Here is a 22,089-nt window from a genome sequence, read left to right on the forward strand (position 1 = left end):
CCACCATCATCACCCTGTACAAAAACAAAGGCGAGAAATCAGACTGCTCAAACTACAGGGGAATCACATTGCTCTCCATTGCAGGCAAAATCTTCGCTAGGATTCTACTAAATAGAATAATACCTAGTGTCGCCGAGAATATTCTCCCAGAATCACAGTGCGGCTTTCGCGCAAACAGAGGAACTACTGACATGGTCTTTGCCCTCAGACAGCTCCAAGAAAAGTGCAGAGAACAAAACAAAGGACTCTACATCACCTTTGTTGACCTCACCAAAGCCTTCGACACCGTGAGCAGGAAAGGGCTTTGGCAAATACTAGAGCGCATCGGATGTCCCCCAAAGTTCCTCAACATGATTATCCAACTGCACGAAAACCAACAAGGTCGGGTCAGATACAGCAATGAGCTCTCTGAACCCTTCTCCAGTGAGGTTTCACTGCACTTAATTTGTCTTATTACAGTTGCCACAACCAAATGGATGTAGATTGGAAAATGCTCAGATTGCACATTTTAGAAATTGATCACAGTCACGTCGTCCACCAAATCCACTTACCATCAAGCTTCTATTTGTACTAATCTCTATGCATTCTTTAGTGGCATTACGAATTTCTGTATGTGAATCCTATTCACATAGTCATACAAACAGAAAGTAATCAACTCAGATAATCCTACTTGCAGGTTCAGTACATGCAGAAACAATCTCTGGGTTCTGAAATTAGAATACACATGAAGCATACAGTACCTGGACCAATGGTCTCTTCTTAAACCAGGAAAAGAACAGTTATTGATTAGATTAATTGAAATCTTTCTTGGTGAATATTTTCTTCTCTGGCCCATATTAAACTGGCGATTAAACATTGCACAGCAAAGCTGCAGCAATAGCTTGTAATCTGATGTAAGTACAAAAGTGCTCATCAGGTCAGGCAGCACGTGTTTGGTGGAGGAGGGGGAAGGAAACCTAAAAGTCTGCAGACACTATGGTTGTAGTAAAAGCACAGATGCTGGAGGAACTCAGCAGGTCTCGCAATGTACACAGGAGGTAAAGATGTATTACTGGTGCTTTGGGCCTGATACCGTCCTCAAGGTATGAGCAAAAAGCAAGGGCCTATATTAAAAAGGTGGTGAAAGAGGAAGAATGGGAGGGGGAGGATTACAGACCAACAGACAAAAGGTCTTAATTGGTTAAAATAGGATGGGAGAGGAAAGGTGAGAATTGATTGGGGGGGGGGGGAGTAGTTATTTTAGCTTTGTGAAAGGAGAGAGAGAGAAAAACAGCAATAGGAAAGGAGATGAGAAGTAGATTGAGGATGGGATGGGGCTAACAGAAACCAGAGAAGTTGGTGTTAAAATGCCATCTGTTCAGAGGGTGTCCAGATGGAATATGAGGTGTTGATCCTCCAATTTGTGAGTGGCATCCGTATGGAAATAGAAACTGTTAATGTTTTAAATTGATTCTTCAACAGACTTACTGATTTCCAGGTTTCCAATTTATCGTCAGAGAACATACATGACATTACATACAACCCTGAGATTCTTTTTCCTGTGGGTGCAGCAGAGTTACCACTTTTTGGTAGTGCAAAAAAAAAAATGCATGTACAGTATACATGTAAACAAACAGAGAGGAGAAATAAATTTATTTTCTAGTTGTAAAGGGACTAGAAGAGGAAAGTCAAGGGAATATCCTTAAGGTCAAGGTGGCCAAGGTATATAACCTGCTGTTAAAGCCATCCGGTTAATGGGTTAACAGTGCTGTCTATAGAGAGGAAATAACAGAGGAACATGTTAAAGCTAAGAAATACCTGTATAAGCCAGGAGAAGGGAAAATTTACTTCAGGCTTTTGGCTCTTTTTATTACAATAAATATCATACTTTCTAAGAATATCAACATGACAAATCTTAAAACTTTATTTATTATGTGTAATCCAAAGATTTAATTTTTTTTTCCTCTCCTGCATTATTTCCTCAGCACTTCACAGAGATGTTGGATGAGTTTTCCAAGGATATGTTGGGCCACCTCTTCAATGATCCTTTCCTTTCTGATAAAAATGAGCTGATGGATGCAGAGCTCTCACCTGCTCCACATATTCAGGCTGAGCACAGCTACTCCTTGGCAGGTGATTCCCGACCGCAATCTCCACTCACTCAGCTTTCAACAGAAGATGACTTCAGCGAAGGTACTTGCATTATGCTTGATTCACACGAAGTTGAATTAAAATGAATTTGGAATAATGTTAAATAAAAACTTATTGTACTTGATTTGTATCTTATTTGCATCAGAAATAATGTTATTTGAGGGATATTATAATAATCTGAACGAGTAAAGGATAATTCATTCAAAACAAAACCAAATCTGCTGGAGGAACTTTACAGCCAACCAGTGTCAGTGGGAGAAAAAGAATATTCAGTGTTTTTGGATGCAACCTTTCATTAGCATTGAATATTTTACTGTTCCCTCATGTAACACTCTTGGAAAATATTTTTCCACTGAACTGTTAAAAGGAATAGTGGGCAACAGGAGATCCCAAATTACTTTTAATAAGAGTTGCACAGTTAGGTGAACACTGTCATAGTGGCGGCAACCCAGGATCGAATCCAGTGCTGTCTCTAAAGAATTTGTATGATCTCCTTGTGACTGCATGGATTACTCTGGTTTCCTCCCACCCTCCAAAAAGTATGGGTTTGCAGGTAAATTGGTGTATTAAGATGGTACAGGCCTGTGAGCTGAATGGGCCTGTTTCCGTGCTGTATCTCTAAATTTAAAAAAAAATTAAACAATTCCAAATGGAATTTTATAGATGTTTAATCTAAATACCTACTTGTAGAAAGATAATGGGCTTATTTTATGTGATTAAGAAATAAAAATGAAATTGAAATATTTTGCATAAACAGGTGTAAAAATAATTAAAGCTGCACCATCTACATATTCAATGCCAGACCCACCATGTTTATTGTCAATCACCCAGATATGTCTAGTTGACCAGACTAACCATTTGTATTGTCATTCTCCCACATATGTCTAGTTGAGGGGCCAATATAATTTTGGAAGCTCTTTTGTTGAAGGATTGGATCATCAGTTACTCGATGCCCATTTGGAATTAATAAATGTTGTTGTTGGTCTTGACGTTAATACAAACAATATATTTCCCTCACTTATTTCCGTCTGTTACTAACCATAGTTCCTGTTCCCAGCAGTTGTGAGGGTGTCAGACATGTCACCAATGCTTTCATGGTGTTATGATTATAAAAATGGTGTACCTGGTATTCAACATGGTACATATAATCCATTGACTAATCTCATTTAATATTTTTAGTGATTTGTCAGTATATTCTTTTGATACTTGCCTAGTCAAGTTTGTTTTCCAGAAAAATAAGTAATCCTCTTTTTCTTTTTAAAATTAGTTGCATTACACATTTGTCTGTGCATGTTCTCCTTAAATTTGGATAATTCTTTATTGCCATCACCATAAATTGCAATAAATCCAAGTATTAGATGTTCTGGAGAAACCTGCTTCCCTCTGCCCTTTTATGTCTTTTCCCCATTCCAGTGGTCTCTTCCCCTACCTGGCTTTCCTCTTCCATCTCTAACCTCTTGCCCCTTCCTCTGCCCTTTCCCAAAATCCTTTCTACCCCAGTCTCATAAAATGGTTCCCACCATAAAAGTTGACGATCTTTTTCTCTCCATGGATGCAGCCTGAAATTGCTGAGTTCCTCCAGCTCTTCTTTGCTTACTTCGTATGTTCTCTCAATTTGTAGCAATCTGAATCTGAAGAAATAGTACAGATTAAGTAATGAGATATCAGAGGAAGTATGAAAGTTAATTTTGAGGATGCTGATTTTTATTTTGTGCCAATTTGTTTATTCTTGGTTCTCTGACCCAAAGGCAGATATAAAGCAATTACAAACAGAATACATGCATTATTGATAGCTATTATTATTCTAGAAGCTAGTATTCTTATTGTGACCCTCGAGCTATTGCTAGACCTAATCATTGTTCTCACCAGTGTTTGCAGATACCACTCCAGCTCAATGAATGTCAGAATATTAAGCTTGGAGAGCACAGGTGTCTCAATGAACAGGCAGAAACATAAAATAGTACTATTACAAGCTTGTGTTTCATTTAGTGCGACTGTCACTTTAAGGGTTAATACACGCTGCAACCATGCACAGTTGTGGAGAGACTGGATGGCACCATTAAGTGCAGACCATCAACAAAGTTGATGCTCTGGAGAAAGAGAGAGAACAATGGCTGGAGAACAGGAGGTGAGCAAGTCATGTGAGTGGATCACGTAAAAGAAACAGGATTTCCAGCCACTTGATGAACACAGAGGTCGAGTGATAGTGTGAAATGGACAATTTGGCTGATTCTCCTTCTCAGGAGAATTATCGAACCAGTGTGATCAAAGGGAAGGTCACTTAGATTGACCCGTTTCTGGGTAAAGGAAGCAGGAGAATTGCTGCATCAAATCGTGACCAAAGTGGAGGAGTTACGTGATGGAGTACTGGCCGGTAGGAGAATACTAGCCCTCTCCAGAAAAGAAGGAAAAAGTAAAGAAAAAGCACAAACCACAACAAATAAAAAATAAAGGTGTGGAGGAAATGGCACCAAAGAAAGAAAAGCCAAAAACGACGGGAAGGAAAGACGCCGGAAGAGAAAGGTGAAGGCCTTACCTGAACGAAGAAGCAGGGACCCACCATGGAAAGAGGAGCCCACTCCCCAAGGTCAGTGGAAACCCCGCAGGGTCGCAACCCACCGAACGCAGGACAACAAAGATGGCTCACGGAGCCAAACAGAGGTGCGCAACCGCGCATGACAAAGACAACACCGACGGGAGGTGGGACCAGCTGTGGAGTGGAACTCCACAGCTTGAACAGCTGAGAAAGACCCGACAGCAGAGCTTCCCAGTGGGAAGATATAGAAAATAATGGGAACGGGAGGGAGGAGAATGAAAAAAGGAAGAGACACAGCAGATGACCGGCCCAGAGGAAGAGGACCAACATCAAGACACCATTAAAAAAAATACCCAGCAAACTGAGATAAACAGGCCAATAAGAAAGTCAGAAGAGACACAGATACAAGGAAGAGAGGTAGAGGACACAGGTCCTGGAGCGGACACAGGGGAAGAGGAGGGAGAACATCAAGCTCTGCACAGAGAAATCGAAGACACTGTACATAGATAGAAAATTTTTTGCAGAATATATGGAAGCAGTAAAAGAATGGCAGACACGAGAATTTAATGAAATAAAAGGAAGAATAAAAGGTACAGAAGAAAAAGTGAGTAGATTAGAGATGGTCATGACAGAAATAGGGAAAAGAGTAGACAATGTGGAAGAATGAGAAACAGCCGTAGAAATGGAAGTGGACAACTTAAAAAGGAAATTGGAAGAATCTGATAAAAAAGTTAAAGAAACACGAGTTGTTAGCTCAGAAGATGGATATAATAGAAAACTATAATAGAAACAATATGAAGATAGTGGGCCTTAAGGAAGATGAAGAAGGCAAAGATATGAAAGAATTTATAAAAGAATGGATCCCCAGGGTCCTAGGAATGCCAGAAATACAGGAAGGAATGGAAATAGAAAGGGCACACAGAACATTAGCCACAAAACCACAGCCACAACAAAAACCTAGATCCATTCTAGTAAAATTCCTGAGATATACAACAAGAGAAAATATATTGGAGAAGGCAATGAAAAAAATGAGAGAAGATAAAAAGCCACTGGAATACAAAAGTCAAACATTTTTTTCTACCCAGACATAAGTTTTGAGCTCCTGAAGAAGAGGAAGGAGTTTAACGCAGCAAAATCAATCTTGTGGAAGAAAGGCTATAAATTTATGATAAGGTATTCAGTTGTGCTTAAAATAGTTATCCCAGGGCAGCAAAGAAGACTGTTCTCGGATTCGGAGAAAGCACAAGAATTTGCAGAACGCCTGCAAAACATACAGAGAGATGAAGAGATGTAACAAGAACAAGAATGATGACAAACGTCATATAAAGAAGAAAAATAATGTATAAGTAAGAACTAAGAAGGGGAAGAAAGGAAGTAAGGGGGAATTAAGAGGGTGACTTTGTTATACGTGAAGATAAAAGTCTTTTCTGGAGGGGGCTGGGTGGGAGAGAATAACAGTCACTGAGAAATCAGTTGACGCTTGCGAGCAGGTTCGCAATCCAAATGGAGAGGGGAGTTGTGGTTGCCCGGCAAGGGTCAAGGGGCAACTCAGAGAGGGGTGGGGGGGGACATTTGGGGTTAAGGGAATTTTAGATGTGGGAATAGTGGAAATATTTTATGTTTTAGAAGTGTTGTCTGACAGTGTGTTTATTTTTTTTTAATTGATAAGGAGAAAAGGTGGTAATGAGGAAGCGGAAATGAGAGGTAAACCAAGTATGAAATAGCCATGTTGAACTATATGACTATAAATATTAATGGAATACATAACCAAATCAAAAGGAAGAGGCTGTTAAATTTACTGAAGAAAGAAAAAATTGTTACAGCATTCGTGCAGGAAACACATCTAACTGAAGTGGAACACAAGAAATTAAGGAGAGACTGGGTAGGGCATGTAACGGCAGCATCATATAATTCAAAAACCAGAGGAGTAGCTATATTAATCAATAAAAATGTACCAATCAAAATAGAGGAGGAAATAATAGATCCAGCAGGGAGGAATGTAATGATAAAGAGTCAGGTATATTCAGAATTTTGGAATTTGCTCAATGTATATGTACCTAAGGAAGAGGATCAAAAATTTATGCAAGACATCTTTTTGAAGATTGCAGATACGCAGGGGTATATACTGATAGGAGGGGACTTTGACCTTAATTTGGACTCAAAGATGGATAAAACTGGATAAAAGACTAGCAGAAAGAACAAAGTAACCTAATTTATGGTTAAATCGATGCAGGAAATGCAACTTTTGGATATATAGAGAAGACAACTCCCAAAGGAGAAGGAATACTCATATTATTCGGGTAGACATAAAACGTACTCAAGGATAGACCTGTTCCTGTTGTCAGCCCACATCCAAGGGAGAGTTAAGAAAACGGAATATAAAGCTTGATTGTTATCTGATCACTCACCCCTGTTATTAGCAATAGAGCTGGAGGACATCCCACCGAGAACTTATAGATGGAGATTAAACTCCATGCTACTTAAAAGACAGGATTTTAGAGAATTCATTGAGCAACAAATTAAAATGTACTTTGAAATAAATACGGAATCAGTGAAAGATAAATTTATACTATGGGATGCAATGAAAGCATTCATCAGAGGGCAGATAATAAGTTATGTAACTAAGATGAAGAAGGACTACAATCGGGAAATAGAACAGCTGGAAAGGGAAATACCAAGTACAGAAAAAGAATTAGCAATAAGGGAAGATACAACAAAAAGAAGAGAATTGGCAGACAAAAAAATAAAATACAAAACCCTACAAACATACAAGGTGGAGAAGAACATAATGAAGACAAAACAGAAGTATTATGAGCTAGGAGAAAAAACGCACTAAATACTAGCTTGGCAGCTTAAGACAGAACAAACTAAAAGAACGGGATTGGCATCAAGGAAAAAGGACAAACGAATTACATTTCACCCAACAGAGATCAATGAAAGCTTCAAGGAATTCTACGATCAACTATATCGAACGGAGAACGAAAGGAAAGAAAACAAAACTAGCTAAAATTGAACTACTGAAATTGCAAGGAGGAGTAAAATAAATTAATAAAACCATTTGAAATAGAGGAAATACAGGATATATTAAAAAAAAACTACCGAACAATAAAATGCCAGGAGAAGATGGACTCCCAGTAGAATTCTATAAAACATTTAAAGACTTATTAATTCCTCCTCTCCTGAAAGTAATGAACCAGATTGAAGAAACACAAAACATGCCAGATTCATGCAAAACAGCAATAATTACAGAAATACCAAAGATGGGGAAAGATCCACTAACACCAGCATTGTATAGACCAATATCTCTACTTAACACAAATTATAAGATAATAGCTAAACTATTAGCAAACAGATTGGCCGACTGTGTACCAAAAATAGTAAAATTAGATCAAACTGGATTTATTAAGAAAAGATGAACAACGGACAATATCTGTAAGTTCATTAACTTAATCCATGCAGTACAAGGAAACAAGACGCTAACGGTGGTGATTGCCTTAAACGCAGAGAAAGCCTTTGACAGAGTAGAATGGAATTATTTATTCAAAGTACTACAGAGGTTCAACCTACTAGAGAAATATATTAATTGAAATAAAGCATGATATAAGGGACATTTGGCGAAGGTGACAGTAAATGGATATATTTCAAACCAATTTAAATTAAGCAGATCAACTAGGTAGGGATGTCCACTATCTCCCTCACTGTTTGCGTTAGCTATAGAACCACTGGCAGAACTGATAAGAACAGAAAATAAAATAAGAGGGATAAAAATAAAAGAGAAGGAATATAAAATCAGTCTATTTGCAGATGAAGTCATAGTATACTTAACAGAACCAGAAATATCAATAAAAGAATTACATAAGAAAGTGAAGGAATATGGATAAGTATCGGGGTACAAGATCAACGCAAATAAAAGTGAAGCAATGCCAATGAATAATGCGGATTTCACAAAGTTTAAGAAAGAATCACCATTTAGATGGCAAACACAAGCAATCTGATACCTAGGTATACAACTAGATAATAATCTAGACCATCTATACAAACTAAATTATCAGCCATTAATGAAGAAATTACAAGACGACTTAGAACATTGGAAAGACTTACCACTAACACTGATAGGAAGGGTAAATTGCATTAAAATGAATATCTTTCCAAGGATACAATACCTATTCCAATCATTACCAATTCACCTAACAGAGAAATTATTCAAGGAGCTAAAGAAAATAATAAGGAAATTCTTATGGAAAGGGGGGAAACCGAGGATAGCGTTAGATAAATTAACAGAAAATGGTACAAACAAGTGGGCTGACAGCTACCAAATTTTAAGAATTATTATAGAGCAGCACAATTAAGATACCTATCAGATTTTTATCAAACAAGGGAAAAACCAGATTGCACCAGATTAGAGCTAGATAAAATAGAGGAGAAGGTACCCGAACATATATAAGTGGGATGAAAAGCTGGTGCAACATAGAAATTCACCAGTACTGCACCATCTGCTCAACATTTGGAAGAAGATTCACGAAGAAAGGAATAAAACAAATTATCAATTACCAAAATTAATATTGATGCAAAATCAACTAATCCCCTTCACAATAGATAACCTTTAGAGAATGAGAGAGAAAAGGGATCAAAAGAATAGAAAATTGTTTTTTGGGAAATAAATTATTAACTTTTGAACAAATGAAGGACAAATATGGTATAACTCATGGTACAATGTTTGCATACCACCAACTGAAAACCTACTTGGACAAATTGGGAAGCAGGCTGAGGTTACCAGAAAGAAGCAATTTTGAATATGTGATTACAGACACAATGATAATTAAAAGATTTATAACAAACATGTACATCAAACTGCAAGAGAAAGAGAACGAGGAAACAAGCTGTAAACCCAAACAAAAATGGGAACAAGATCTAAACATAAAGATAAAGAATGAAAAGCTATGCTCCGGATCTATGGGAAATACAATAAACATGAGGTTACGCATGATACAATATAATTGGTTACATTGGCTATACACCATGCCCCAAAAGTTAAATAAATGGGACCCAACAGTATCAGACAGATGTTTTCGCTGTAAGAATGAAACGGGAACAACTGTACATGCAATTTGTCCATTTGAGAAAGTGGAAAACTTTTGGGAAGATCAAAACCAGGTATTAAATAAAATCACAAAAAGCAACATACCAAAAAATCCAGAGATCTTTCTTCTAAGTAATATAAGAAGTAAAGAACTTGGACTTGATTTGGATAGAGCACAAAAAAGATTTATTATGATAGCCTTAGCTGTAGCAAAAAAAGTATTGTGTCAACCTGGAAATTAGAAGATAGCCTGAGAGTACAGCAGTGGTACATAGAAATGAATAAATGTATTCCATTTGAAAAAATAACATATAATTTAAGAAATAACATCACAGTATTCTAACAAATTTGGGAACCGTACATGGAACACAACAGAGACGTCCTACCGTAGACGTCCACCCCCTAAAATGTCAGAAGGAGAAGATGACGAAATGAACTGACCCAGTATGTAAAAGTAGAAGACACTAGTTTATTTTCATTGTGTGATGACATTGTTTAATGTATCATATAGGTTGAACGTTGAGTGGGTGGGGAGGGGGGATGAAGGAGAGGGGGGGGGAAAGGGGGAGAAAATGACACTGTATATTCAAGAGGGAAATGTTTGTGTGCATTTTGGTCAATATGGTTCATAGTGTGAAAAACTTTTTTTAAAAAAAAAATTTTAAATCGTGACCACAGTGATGGTCATTTCGACTGACCTGTGCCTGGGTTTTTGAAGATGATCCTTCAATGATCAATGATAACTTCCATGATCGGAAGTTATACATTTCATTTCCACTATGCAAGGAAAAGTGGGGGGGGGGGGGGGGTGGTTGTGACAATTGTTTGTCCAAAAGGATATTTCTTGGCAATAAACTCGACAAGGATTCATGAGTTTTTAGCAGTTGTTTCTCCCATCTCCTTCATAATTACTTGTGGACATCAGCTTGAAAGACTGCACTTCAACACAGGATTTGTAAGACTGAACGGTGGACTGAATTTCTAGAATTGTGCATAAGCTGGAATGCTTTGAGACACAAACACTTTCTTTTAAAGGAAAGACAGTAAGTCTCTTGGTGAATTTCTATTCCTGCTGGTCTGCAACATAACAGCACTAACTGAAAAGTAATGCCCTGTTGCATTAATGGTAATGAATGCTTCTATCAGCATTCCAATAAGAAATCCATGCAATTAGGAAGAAAATTTATATATATATAGATATCTATATATATAAAAAATTTGAACATTTAATAATATTTTAAATTCTTCCTTGCAGATATGGAGTGTGAATCCTGGTCAATGAGCTCTGATCTCAAGCCAATCACGTTGAAGCATGAAGCTCTCATCTGTGATAATAACTGCCTTGCTCCTTCTGTTACCTTAACAACTGCAGCAACATCCACAGTAATGGATGTTGCACTCAACACATACAAGGTGGACATAGCCTCTGTGAGTGAATCTGACTTTGATGCAGTTTCCAATGCTCAGGTGAGGGCTTGCTTTGCATCTATGTTAATTTTTCTCTGCCTCCCTTGGTAATTTCAGAGTCTTTATATTTAAAAAAAAAACTATAGTTCAGTTAAGATTGATTAAAGTCAAAATATTGTTAGACTTTTGATTGTATTGCAATGAAATGATCCCTCCTGGAAAATGCATGCCAGGCGCTTTGAGTCAAAAGGAAAAAAATTAGCTGAACACTTTGAACAAATTCTCCCTGATCCCATTCACTTTCTCCAGGTCATTGATGCATATGGCAACCCACAAGTTGTCCCTCTTTTTTCCCTCCTTGCAGTATGTATGGATCTTCCTTGTTTCAGTCTTACCAAGGTCCCTTCCTTCAACTCTTGTTTCCATCCCCATTTTATTGACAACTGTACTCTTTCTTCTTCCCGCATTTGTACAGAACTCAAATTTCATTATTTTTGCAGTGAATTTCCTCCCTGGTCTTATCTTCACGTGGTCCATTTCTGACTCTTCCTTTTCTGAATTTCTCTGCCTACTTCTCCATGATGGTGATTAATATCCATGAGGAGCCTACAAACTCCCACCACTACCATTCTCTGAAGAGTCATTGTTTTCAACCTAACATTGGCATTTTCTATACCATTTCCCACACCTCCATTCTTGCCCCTCTCCTGATAGACAAGGATAGAGTTTCTTTACTTTCATTCCACTCCACCAGCAATGTGAAAGACCTGTGCTCTTGAAATTTCCGATACCTTCAGTAAGATTCCATCACATTATCCTTCTCTCTTCCTTGCATTCCCCACCCCATTCAGCATTTCTTTTGTGAATCAGAGGTCACTCATCTTGATTTTCATTAGCTAAATACTGACTTTGTCTTTTTGCAGTTACTCATGCTTGTCATTTTTACTATTTAGTCTTGAGGATAATGAATGGCCTGTTAGATTTGACACAATATTTCTCGTGAAGCGCAGGCCCATTACATGTTAACCTTAAAGTTAATTCTTCATGAGAATCGTCATGGTGGGGTGGGGGGGAGAAGGGAATCGTAGTTATCCAAATCCTACTGAGAAGTGAAATAAATACAGGGCAAAGTAATCTGAGGGAATCAGAATAACTTGTCTAGAAACTCTCAAAACTGCATGGGATTTTACTTCAAGCTCTTATTTAATTAATTGTCAATAAAGCTGTACATTTTTATATGATGATCATTAAATTGTTCTGCCCTAGTTGAGGCAGTAGCATGGAGGCTGCATATTTAATTAGATTTAATGCTGATAGAAGTAGGAGTATTTGTCCTTGGTGCTATGAGTTAATTGCATGATCTCATGGAATAAGTGGATCATGTCACTCTTCTGACACAGGTCCCAATGTTTTCAATTGAACCAAAATTTGGAAGAAAGTTTTTTTTTCCTTGAAGGATTCAGGCCTGAAATGTTGACAATATATCTTTGTCTCCTATAAATGCTGAAAAGACCTGCTGAGTTCCTCCAGCATTTGTGTTTTTACTATAGTCACAGTGTGTGCAGCCTATCGTGTTTCACTTGATCATAAATGAATTCTTTAATAGAAAAATTCTGTCCATACAAGTCCATTTTTCCACATATTCCTCTAATTTTCAAAATCTACAGAAATGCTTCCTAAACGGACAAATGCCTTTACCTCAAAAAGTCCCTCTCTGATTAAACTCACCGAAAATGTATGACACAAAGGAAGCCATGTGGCTTGTATCTGTGCTGGTCAAAATAGACCAAAATAGCATAACCCCTACACCTGGGAGCTTCTCTTGCCCTCTCCTTTGGTAATCAGTATTTTGTTTCCATGTTGTGTCCTTTCAGTCTAACAACAGCATTCAGAAGATTCTTCCAAAGATTAAGTTGGAACCACATGAGGTGGATCAGTTCCTCAATCTGTCTCCAAAGGAAGGTGAGATGGATAGTTGATAAACTATGAACCATTATTCCAAATGCTGGCAGTCATGCTAAATGCCCACTTAGTTAATTTGCCATTGTTTTGTAATTTTGAAGATAGAATTAAAAAATTTAAGTGGAGGAATTTATGAAAGAGAAATGTAACTGGTACAAATTAGAGATGTATAATAACAATTCTGGATACATTCAACTTGAGTGATTAAATTGATTTTTTTAAAAACCAATGTATAGATTCTAATCATTTGAGACAGAACAGGAATTATTTCATTTTAATTTTTAAGATTTTAATTTAGACATACAGCATGGTAACAGGCATTTTTGGCCCTCAAGCCCATGCTGCCCAATTGACCTATGCCCCTAGTACATTTTTTGAAAATTGGGAGGAAACCCACACAGACATGGGGAGAACGAACAAACTCCTTACAGACAATGTGGGATTCGAACCCCTGTTGCTAGCTCTGTAACAGCATTACACTTACCCCGACACTAACCATGCAGCCCTCTAAAAGATTTTAACAGATTTTAAAAGAAAATTAAGTTGTTATTCCATGCGATGTAGCATGGAACTAGATAAAATGCTCCATTCTCTATAAGATGGGTTAAAATATAGGAGTATTTACAAGAAATCAACTGGGTCTGTTCCCTTCACAAATATCATACAGTTCTTCCTCATCTTGTTGCAACTTGCTTATTCTTTCGAGGAAGGAAATGCAACTCAGCGAAGTCCAGATGAATGAAATTTGCAACATTATTTTCTGGCCACAAAAGTGTTTTCCAGGATGTGACTATAAATTTACTGTTGAACTTTTCAAATGAACTAAAATCGTATTGCTCAGATGACCCTCCTGCATTTTGTGGTGTATTTATTCAGCAGTATCTATCCTTACTGCTACTAGCTGCCAGTCAACTCCAGATCACCAATGAATTTTTCAAATTCCAGTGACTCATGGCTTCTACAATGGCTTAAGACTCCTTTTCCACACATGGGTTCCAGAGCTCATGGCCTTGCAATGTCCAAGAGAAGAATGCAACCGGCCTGCCTGCCTGGTTGAGGGTAGCGGTCAGGGCTATGTCTGAATCGTCGCTTTCCACTTGGAAAGGTACATTCTTATCCACCACGTGCAAGGTGGCTTTCACAATGCGATTTGGGAAGAAGTTAAAAGCCGTTTGGGCTTCAGCCGAGAGGGGGAAAGTAGTGGCTTTTAAGAGAGGATGAACCTTTTCAGCATATTGAGGGATCCACTGGGCGTAATATGAGAAAAACCCCAGGCATCTCCTCAAAGGCTTCGTGGTCCTGGGACGGGGAACTTTAACAGAGGCGCATCCTATTGGGGTCGGGACCAATGATGCCATTCTCCACCACATAGCCCAGGATAGCCAGACGTTTAGTCCAGAACACACACTGGGTAGAGTTATAAGTGAGGTTTAGGACTTTCACTGCTTGGAGAAAACTCAGGAGGTTGGTGTCATTGTCTTCCAAGGTTTGGCCACAGATGGTGACATTATTGAAGTTGGGGAAGGTAGCCTTCAACCCATACTCATTCACCATTCTGTCCATCTGCCTCTGGAAGCTAGAAACCGCATTCATAATACTGAAGGGGAACCTCTGGAATTGATAGAGTCAACCGTTAGCCTCAATTGCCATATATGGACGGTCCTTGGAACTGATTGACAGCTGGTGATGAGCAGTTTTCAGGTCAATGATTGAAAAGACCCGATACTGTGAAATATCACCAAATCCGAAATTCGAGGGAGTGGGTATGCGTTCAGCCAATTTATAGTTTGGCTGTAGTCAATTACTAGCCTGCACTTGTACCACTACCATTTGTGCTCTCTACGGGCTGGTGCTAGGTTCGATGATACCGTCATCGAGCAGACGTTGTGTCTCAGACTTTATTAAATCTCAATCTGCTGTGCTGTACCTCCTATTCTTGGTAGCAATAGGTTTACAGTCTGGGGACAGAGTCCGGAAAAGAGGTGGGGGGGGGTCAATATTCAGTGTGGAGAGACTACATGTGGGTTTTGATTTTAGAGGCCCTCTATTCCAAACCATTAAGGAGGTAGGGGACCAGAATACTGCAAGGTCAGGCTTTTAAGGTGACACAGAAAGTCCAGATCCAACAGTACTGGAGCATTCAATTCATTAAATAGATTGCATCCAAAATTACACAAGGCTTTAAATAAACACACCTTGATGAAGGGCTCAATCCTGAAACGTTGGTGATGTATCTTTACCTTTTCTATATAAAGGCACTGCTGAGTTTCTCCAGCATTTGTGTGTTTTTTTTTCAACCTTTAAAGTTCTGTTAGTTAATCAGGGTTTTAAAAACATTCAATATTTTGTTTTGCGTGATTAAAATGTATTCTTGTATTTTGTTAACTGTATTAATTTTGCATTGAATATTTATAATAATCAATGACCACACTCTATATTTTCAGTTTATGCAGCAAACCTTTAGTCTTTAACCTTTAACTTTTCATGTTATCTCTTTTTTGCTTTATGTATAATTATTATCTTTGTTAAAATTCATCTGACAATTGTGGCACATCCATTTGATTTATTCAGAATGTGCTTTAGCAAGTCATCTAACCACAGTAACAGGTCGTATGTTTTGAATGCATAGCAGACATGAAAGGTGAAGCTTGCCTGATGGCTTTAAAAAGTGTAAAATATTTTTTGAGTAGGGAGATGGTCATTATTTGTGATCCTCATCCTACTTATTACCAGATGGTGTTTGTGAACTTTAATGTTCTGATAACTATCAGTCCAAAGCAAAAAAAAAACTTACAGACCAAGCAACATCTGTGGTGGGAGGGGTGAAGAAGTTGTTGACATTTCGGGTTGTGACCTGCATCAAGTCCAACAGATTCCCCCCCAACCCCCCCCTCCCCAAACTGATGCTACTTGAGTCACTGAATTGCTCCAGCAATTTGTTTTTTTTTGCTTCCGATTCCAGTATCTCCAGTCTCTTGTGGCTCCAAAGATAAGTTGGAACTGATCAACTGCTCTGTAAAGACCCATATCTGTATGAGGTGCAGAGCTTGGATGCCCATTGAACTAGGCAGTGGTAGGAGCTGAAACTTTTGAGAATGAATGGATAAGAAGAAAATCAGGAAAAAAAATGAAGAGTAATATTGGGAAAGGCTGGAAATAAAATGCAGAAATGGATGGATCACTATTTGGCACATCTTGGTCCACATGCAAGAAATATTGGGAAAGGCTGGAAATAAAATGCAGAAATGGATGGATCACTATTTGGCACAACTTGGTTCACGTGCAAGAAGTATTGGGAAAGGCTGGAAATAAAATGCAGAAATGAATGGATCACTATTTGGCACATCTTGGTCCACATGCAAGATTCATACTAGTTCATTTCAAAAAAAAGCTAGCAATAGCCATCCTGCTTTACAGTACTTATTTTGGGACGGAAATAGTTATATGGTGGGGCGGGGGGGGGGGGGGAATGGTTCAGATCTGACTCGCTCGATAGATGTGAATTTTCTAGGATGATGTAGCACACTGAGGGTGGTGTGTTTGGCGTAGCGGTTAGTGCAACACCTTTACAGCGCCAGCAAGCAGGACCGGGGTTAGAATCCCCTGCTGTCTGTAAGAGGTTTGTATGCGTCTCCCCATGTCTGCGTGGGTTTTCTCCGGGGGTCCATTTTCCTCCCACCATTCAAAACATTGGTTAATTGGGTGTAAATTAGGCGGCACAGACTCATGGGCCAAAATGCTGTCTATTTTAAAATAAATTTTAAAAATTAATTTCTTGGATGGGGTGGGTTGAGCAGGAAATAAAATTAAGTTTTATTGAAAATTAAAGGAATCCACTAGGGACTTGTCAAGTAGTTTCCCCATGAGAAAGCCCACAACCAGATGGTACAGCTTCAGACATAATAAAAGATTATGCATTTTAAGGTGGAGATGGGGGGGGAAGGGGTTGGAGAATAATGAATCTTTGGATTTCTCTATCTTTGCTAGCCAAGTCTAAGATGCATAGATTTTTGGATAATTGTGAAATCTGGTGTTAAGTTAGATGGGCTAGAAACCCATGTGGAGAGCATACAAACTCCTTACAGACAACCTGGGATTTGAACCCTGGTCACTGGTGCTATAACAGCATTGCACTAACTCCTACACTAGCCATGCCGTTAATTAGTGAGCAATCTTGTGGAGGTATATAGCCTACTGCACCTATGTTTTCTGTTCTTCTTGCTACTTAGAGACTTTAATGTATTTGGAAAAGAACAAGTAGTTGAATTAAATCCAGATGATCTCCGTGGCCATGACGGAAACGAATACATGATTAAAAAATAAAGCCATGATCTCAGCACTTGCACAGGAGAAACATCACTTTCAAAAAAAAAGTTCCAGTCTGGAAGACTACCTGCCATGAATCTGTTTTCATTTCTTGAGATGCTTTATTTATTATATACTGGCCACTTCATCCATGCACCTCTACTTTGTGGACCAGTTTTTTTTTGGTATTTGACCAATCTGAATTTTCCAGAATCATTTCACAATATTTATTGCATTCATTATTCTCTGTGGATCAAGAAATTCAGTCTCTTTAATTGAATGTATTAAAATCTTTGCTCTCCTTTATCAGCTCCTATATTTGTCTCCCTGCTGTTACTATTTTCTCTATTATTAATTTTAAAATTCCCACCATCAAGGTTAAATAATAAACTAGACTGCAATTGCCTGGTTTCTACACTTTTGAGGGGCAAGGAAATTATACTACTTTCCATTCCACTGGCTCTTCCAACAGTAGCTAGGAAAGATATTGTATTCAGTCCTTCCACAATTTTCACTCCCAATTCCATCAACAAATCAACATGTATTCCTTCTGGACTAGGTGATATTTTCTTTCAGCATAGACAGGTATCTAATATTTATCCCTTATTTTAAAAAAAAATCTTTTATCACTGCTACCACTGAAATATTAGATCATCCTCCTCTTTTGGTAATGACTGATAGAAAGAAAATAGTTGCTTTGCATTCCAGCCTTGGCCTCTGCCTCTTGGCATAGATTACCTTCTTGGTCCCTAATTAGCTCCATCCTCCTCCTGACAGCTTGCAATTTTCACGCCTACATAAATCTTTGGATTGGTCTTTATTTTTGTATTTTTTCTTTGGCTCTGTTACATTCCCTTCCACCTCCTTTGTCAACTTGTATCAGTTTGGATCTTGATGTGCTTCACATATTGATATAATTTTCAGAATCATTTTTTTCCAGATGGCCAGCTTTGTTTGCTCTACCTTTGGCCCTTGTAGAGACAGAGTTAGCCTATGGTTAAAACATCCTTTTGAAGATCTCCTGTTCTGTTGCAGTTTTGTCTATCAATCTTGTTCCATTTTTACTGTAGTTAGATCCCCTTTCATCCTACTAAGTTTGGCACTCTTCCAATGAAGATATTGACTTCATATTGCTCTTGCTCTTCTGGTTCACCAAAACGTGTGCTTGTAATCAGTACTGTCTCCACGACACTAGCCAAGTCAAAACCAAATCTAACCATCTCCATTCTAGTGGGATCCAAAGCATACTGATCATGAAAATCCTCCTGAACCCACTTCATATATTGCCCCTTTCTCCATTATTCCCTCTCAATGTTAAGGAATTGGTGTTTCCTGATATTTTCCTGTACATTTCCAGCCATTCTTTCCTTGGAGCCATATCTGAATTGTCACCACTACAGAAAACACACCAAGTCTGTACGTTTGCATTCAAAATCTGCCCTTGTATTTTGTGGTCTATTATTGCTCTACCAACTCTATTCCAACTCTGCCATGGGTACATCATGCTGATTTCATCTGTTACCACATGCTGGAGCCTATCCCCCCACCATTTTAATTTCAGCCCTCCCTTCTACCAGATTCCTGTACATCCCACATTAAAATTCAGGCTCAACACACAAATCTTTTCCTCTAACTTATTTTTTTTCCCAAAGAGTCTAAAAGATAGAGGAACTCTTCATCCTCTTCTGTTCTCCATTTCCCTTCTGTGAACAGGCCTTTTAAATCCTTTTATCACATGATCGTTTCCTGGTCTTCTGCTAGCTCTTGCATGAAGGATCTTGGCATTTTATTGATTTCTTTCAATAGAAGTCTGCTTAAGCCATTTTATTTTCAACTCCCAGTGGCTTGTTAAAGCTGTGAGTTTGATTCTTGATTTCTCCCCTCAATTGAATATAAATGGCTATTGATATTTTGCAAACGGAGTCATTAAAAAGGCTCTGTAAAAGCAAGTTGTTTGGTCTTTGTGAAGTTGCCTTGTGCAAAGAGCATAAACGATGAGGAAATCTTGAAATTTTGGGGCACAATATTATTTTCATGAAATATTTAAGAATTGAAAATGTTTTTGTGTGGTTAATTTGTATTATAGGCTAAATCTCTTCGTCAGAATGAGCCAAAGGTGTAGAGTGAGCACATTTTTAACCCTCTTTCTATTTTGCCTTTGCATTAGGTGCAGACATTGTGCAACTACCACCAACCCCACCAAGTAGTCATGGCAGCGACTGTGAGGGTGGGCAAAGCCCAATACGTTCTGTTCAGTCACCAGACCGTGTCGAGCCCTCTGGAAAAGTCATTACACGTACACCATCTGCTTTGTCCAGCTCCCCTCTTCTCACTGCACCACATGTAAGCCACATTTTTATTACAAATAATGAACTAGAGGCTCTTTATCATATCTTATTCAATAAAAGGAGCAACAGTCAATGATTAAACCTCTAGTACTGAACATTGTTCATGGAATTCTGGGCCAAAAATTTGGTAATTTTAATCTATTTGGTGAGAATTGGACTGGACTGTTTTCGCTAAAGTTTGGCCTGATTTTTTTTTAGAAAAGATTGCTTAACACTGAAACCATTTGTTTTAATAAAAGCTGATCCCTGCCTAAACGCAAGGTCCAGAGAAATAAGGGGTTGGTCTTGTACAGATCCAAGTTGCAGTTTTAAAGGATGCATGAGCTGAGCTTGTGCCATCATATGCTGCTAAGCTGATCAAGCATTACCTCTCTCAAGAACATTCGTCCAAGGATTTGTGTGGTTCTAAATCAGATTTTATTTAAAAATACAGCTAATCACATCCATGATTGACGTGATTAATAGGTTGGTTTTCAGTAAAATTCTTCAAGAATAAATCTAACTGGATTCTTCTTCATTTCAGAAGCTGCAGGGATCATCAGGACCTTTGATTCTGACAGAGGAGGAGAAACGCACACTGATTGCTGAAGGGTACCCAGTTCCTGTTAAGCTGCCACTCACAAAAGCAGAAGAGAAGGCACTCAAGAAAATACGAAGAAAAATTAAGAATAAAGTAATGAAAGGCAACTTCATTTAGCAAACCTGTGGATTCAATATCCTGTTTATTACTACGTACACAAAAATACGTAAAGGTTTTCACTTGTTTGCCCTGTAAAGACACAAATAGGGCACCCTCAATATTAGCAGTGCTATCAAGACCAGGAAGAGGAGCAAACAAGAGCCCGTTCAGTCATCAAGTTTCTGTGTACCCTGCCACCTCCTCCGATTCCTAACCTCTCCAGTTGGACGGCCTCCTGTCCTGTGATGAACTCTCACTCGAGGCATCCAAGACACCCTCATCAGCCCCTGGTTCCAAATCCCTAAAGCGATTATGAGCCTTCAGTGTCCAATGCATTTTATCAGGACCCTCACAAATCCTGGTCTCAGTGTTTGGTTCCTACAAGGCAGTCTCATTGCAAACTGTAGGACCATTTTGTTTTACTATTAGGAAGTCTTAAACTTGCAGATCAATTCATCTGAGTTAATGATTAAACATTGCATACAAATATGCAGAAATACCAAAATGTTTATGAAATCACAAATTAATCAGTGGATTGAGGATCAAAGCTAAATAAAATAAATTAGCTAAAGCTAAAATAAATTACATTTGTGTTTTTTCACTCTCTCTCTTATTGGTAAATGCTATTTTGTCTGACTCACAAATCAGATGAAATTTTCAAGTGGAACTGAATGTCAGTAATTCATTCTTTCTCATCTGTGTTCAATTTTGGATTTTGCAAGATGGCAAGCAAGCCACAATAATATTTGTTTTTGGCAGATCTCCGCTCAAGAGAGCAGAAGAAAGAAGAAAGAATACATGGATACACTGGAGAAAAAGTAAGCCTGCAATTTATTCATTTGCTTGATTACGTCGCTCCTTTCCCTCTTTGTAATCTGTCAACCTGCTTGGTAACCACCTAGTCTTTGTGAAAGATTACAACATTACAGATGATGTTGACATCATCCAGATAATTTCAAAAATCTACATTGCAATGCTTGAAGATGACCAGGTATAATTTGCACTTTAGTTTTACTTATCCAATATAATAGAACTAAAAATAATTGTCCTTTCTCTCATTCACTCGTTGTACAGTAAAAGCTCAACCATTTGCACTCAACATGGTTAAACAATTGGGGAAATCATATAACCATATAACTATTTACAGTACGGAAACAGGCCACAACGGCCCTTCTAGTCCGCACCGATCTACGTGAAACTCCACTAGTTCCACCTACCCACTCCCATGCCCATAATCCTCCAACCCCCTATCATCCATGTACTCATCTCTTTTCTTTGGCTTGGCTTCGCGGTCGAAGATTTATGGAGGGGTAATGTCCACGTCAGCTGCAGGCTCGTTTGTGGCTGACAAGTCCGATGTGGGACAGGCAGACACGGTTGCAGCGGTTGCAAGGGAAAATTGGTTGGTTGGGGTTGGGTGTTGGGTTTTTCCTCCTTTGTCTTTTGGCAGTGACGTGGGCTCTGCGGTCTTCTTCAAAGGAGGTTGCTGCCCGCTGAACTGTGAGGCGCCAAGATGCACGGTTTGAGGTGATATCAGCCCACTGGCGATGGTCAATGTGGCAGGCACCAAGAGATTTCTTTAGGCAGTCCTTGTACCTCTTCTTTGGTGCACCTCTGTCTCGGTGGCCAGTGGAGTGCTCGC

At 38.6% G+C, this 22,089-nt stretch overlaps 1 protein-coding gene across 3 annotated transcripts in view; it reads left to right on the forward strand.

The window, feature by feature from the left end:
• The window catches only part of creb3l2 (cAMP responsive element binding protein 3-like 2), a 118,680-nt gene that overhangs the window by 60,882 nt on the left and 35,709 nt on the right, over positions 1–22,089 (forward strand). For all 3 annotated transcript variants that reach the window (XM_069903191.1, XM_069903192.1, XM_069903193.1), the window contains 6 exons: positions 1,965–2,172; positions 11,002–11,213; positions 13,028–13,115; positions 19,588–19,763; positions 20,292–20,441; positions 21,207–21,265. In XM_069903191.1, the coding sequence (XP_069759292.1) occupies positions 1,965–2,172; positions 11,002–11,213; positions 13,028–13,115; positions 19,588–19,763; positions 20,292–20,441; positions 21,207–21,265 (893 nt within the window). The remainder of the gene's footprint in view (positions 1–1,964; positions 2,173–11,001; positions 11,214–13,027; positions 13,116–19,587; positions 19,764–20,291; positions 20,442–21,206; positions 21,266–22,089) is intronic.

This window comes from Narcine bancroftii, chromosome 11, assembly GCF_036971445.1.
Source record: "Narcine bancroftii isolate sNarBan1 chromosome 11, sNarBan1.hap1, whole genome shotgun sequence".
In the NCBI taxonomy this organism is placed as follows: Eukaryota; Metazoa; Chordata; class Chondrichthyes; order Torpediniformes; family Narcinidae; genus Narcine; species Narcine bancroftii.